The sequence below is a fragment of the Phaseolus vulgaris genome, chromosome 7, assembly GCF_000499845.2.
Source record: "Phaseolus vulgaris cultivar G19833 chromosome 7, P. vulgaris v2.0, whole genome shotgun sequence".
Classification (NCBI taxonomy): domain Eukaryota; kingdom Viridiplantae; phylum Streptophyta; class Magnoliopsida; order Fabales; family Fabaceae; genus Phaseolus; species Phaseolus vulgaris.
This window is the reverse complement of record NC_023753.2, coordinates 21292232-21294681: the sequence shown is the minus strand read 5'-3', so window position 1 is coordinate 21294681 and position 2450 is coordinate 21292232. Positions and strand designations below refer to the sequence as shown.

Below are 2450 nucleotides of genomic sequence, written 5' to 3'. Positions count from 1 at the left end.
ACTCCTTTCTATTGTAACTTCTAATTTTAAAACCCACTTACTACATTTAAAGTTTATTCATCACATTGTCCATTTATGTTGCTACTTTTTTCCATTCACTTTCTTTGCCCTGGATCAGCTGTCACTCTACGTTGACCTTCTGGCTGCTATTCTTCCATATCAGTGTAGTGTTTGATTCATGTCTTATCATATCATAAGCATCTTCAAATAGTTTTTATTTCTCGCTTTTCCTCATGCAACTTCCTGTTTAAGCATAGAGTGTGGTGTGTGTATGAGCGAAACAGCTTTTGAATGTAGCGACCTTGTGTGGGATGGTGTGTGGTGTTTGCGATTAAGCAGACAAGTTTATAGACATTCTCGCTCGGTGTACTGCCTAAATAATCTTGATTTCAACTTTATATTTAATGTTGTGTTGTATACTTTACTTTTGTGCCACCTTCACATACAATATTAAACTGCAATCCATTTTGGTAATGGCACCCAACTTGAAACTTCCCTTTTTATTTTCCAAAATAATGGAGCAGATAAATAATACTACACATAAACTAGACCAACAAACAATAATTACTTATATATTATAAAGAAAGTAACAAATCAGGTGTTGCAATAAGCATTTGGATAATTTATCCTTTTTTATTTATTTAATTCTTCTTGAAGTGTATCGTGTTGGTGCAGACTTCCATGTGAAGGAGTTGGAAGTATTCTACGAAGAGTTGAGAGCCTTGATGGCTTGAAATCTTGGCTCCTTTGGTTGGAACTTGACCGTAGAGTAGAGCTTCATGTAATCCTCAAACACAAATGTTGGGTACATTGCCTCTCTCTCCAACAATGGTGGTGCAGGGTAGATAAGAGCATCATTGCCAGGGTTGTAGAATGAGGCCACCGACATTCTGGTCCCATCACTTCGAGCAATCACACGATGCTCCACACTCTTGTATTTCCCATTGCTTATTACCTGTGAAATGTTGTTCTATCACATTTACTATAACTACAACGTAATCAAACAAAAAATGTGTGTATGTATAGGTAGCATACCTCAAGCTGGTCACCAAGGTTAACAACAATGGAATGGCGCATCGGAGGCACATCCACCCATTGCCCATCTTTCAGAAGCTGAAGTCCACTCACCTTGTCATCTTGCAAGAGAAGAATTATCCCACCTGCATCTGTATGGGCACGAAGACCCTTCACCATTTCTGGCTTTGGGCACGCAGGGTAGTTTGCCACCTTTGTCCCAAAATTAGGACCTCTTGATCCATAAAACGCCTTCTTCAAGTACCCCTTCTCCAACCCAAGATTTTCACACACCACCTCTAGCAACTCCTCTGCTAGTTTCTCCAATTTCTCTGCAAACTCCTTCATTGCTTCCCTGCATCGTTACCTCCTCCAGTTAAGACATCTCAAGTGCACACAGTGATACGTGTGTCACACAATGAACAATATCTCAAGATTCATGCATATATACATATATATATATATATATCTTACCTGTACTCTTGGGCGAGATCAGGGATTTCAGAGATGTTGGAAGTTGGGAGATGGCGCAAGAAGAAGGTGCTCTCCCAGTCCATGTCCTTCAGTTCATCTTGGACACAATCTAACCCTTTACTTCTCACTGCCTCGTTGAACCTCTTCTCCATGCATTTCCTATAATGCTCTTTTGTTAACCTTTCCACCCTGTCCAGAAGTTCCTGGGGTATTCCGTGATTCACCAACTACAATCAGGAAAGCATCTTAGTTAGCATAAACAACATCGACAAAACCTTAGCTTGCAAATGCATAAAGACTTATAACAGTGTGACAAGACAAAAGCTTTTATGAGGCAATTCGTGGGGTACCTCAAAAAATCCCCAGTTTTTGCAAGCATCTTCAATCTGCTCTAGGGTAGCCTTCTTCTCCTCACCATTGATATTCGCCAAGTTGATCACGGGGAAGTTCTCCATCTCTCGCACCTTTTCTTTCTTTTGTTCTAATGAGGAATCTTAATAATGTATGTGTTTGTTTATGCATACTGGGATGCTGTGTATGGCATTTATAGTAATTGAAAGAGTTTAGTGAAGACAACAGGACATATAAAAAATTCTACTGTGTGCCTCATGAATAATGAGATGCATGCTTTCTTAGGCCAATCTATGCCACATGCTTGAATTGTCTACTTTTGGTATTGTTGGACTCATCTTGAGGGAGGCTAAACCAATCTTGCATTTTCCTTAAATTATTATGGTGTTTCACCACGTGGTTTCTGCATTTTGTACACGATTTCTTAGTTTTAGGTGCCATTGGTTGAAAATTATACCGGACAATTATTTTTTTGAAAAAAATTAGTGACGAAAATTAAAAAAAGGAAGCAAAAGATATCATTTTCTGAAGTTCTTGTCTTTTTCTTTTCATTTCAAAACTTGACCATTTGGAGCCACCGAACAAGATAAGCTGTGACATCCTAACTGATA

At 38.9% G+C, this 2450-nt stretch overlaps 1 protein-coding gene across 1 annotated transcript; it reads right to left on the bottom strand.

Moving 5' to 3' along the window:
* Positions 1-465: 465 nt before the first annotated feature.
* Positions 466-2008, bottom strand: LOC137828438 (1-aminocyclopropane-1-carboxylate oxidase 4-like). The gene is made up of 4 exons (XM_068635021.1): positions 1839-2008; positions 1489-1715; positions 1036-1369; positions 466-955 (listed from the first exon to the last, which is right to left on the bottom strand). The coding sequence occupies exons 1-4, from the start codon at positions 1941-1943 to the stop codon at positions 704-706; spliced, it is 918 nt and encodes a 305-aa protein (XP_068491122.1). The 5' UTR covers positions 1944-2008; the 3' UTR covers positions 466-703.
* Between the last annotated feature and the right edge of the window lie 442 nt (positions 2009-2450).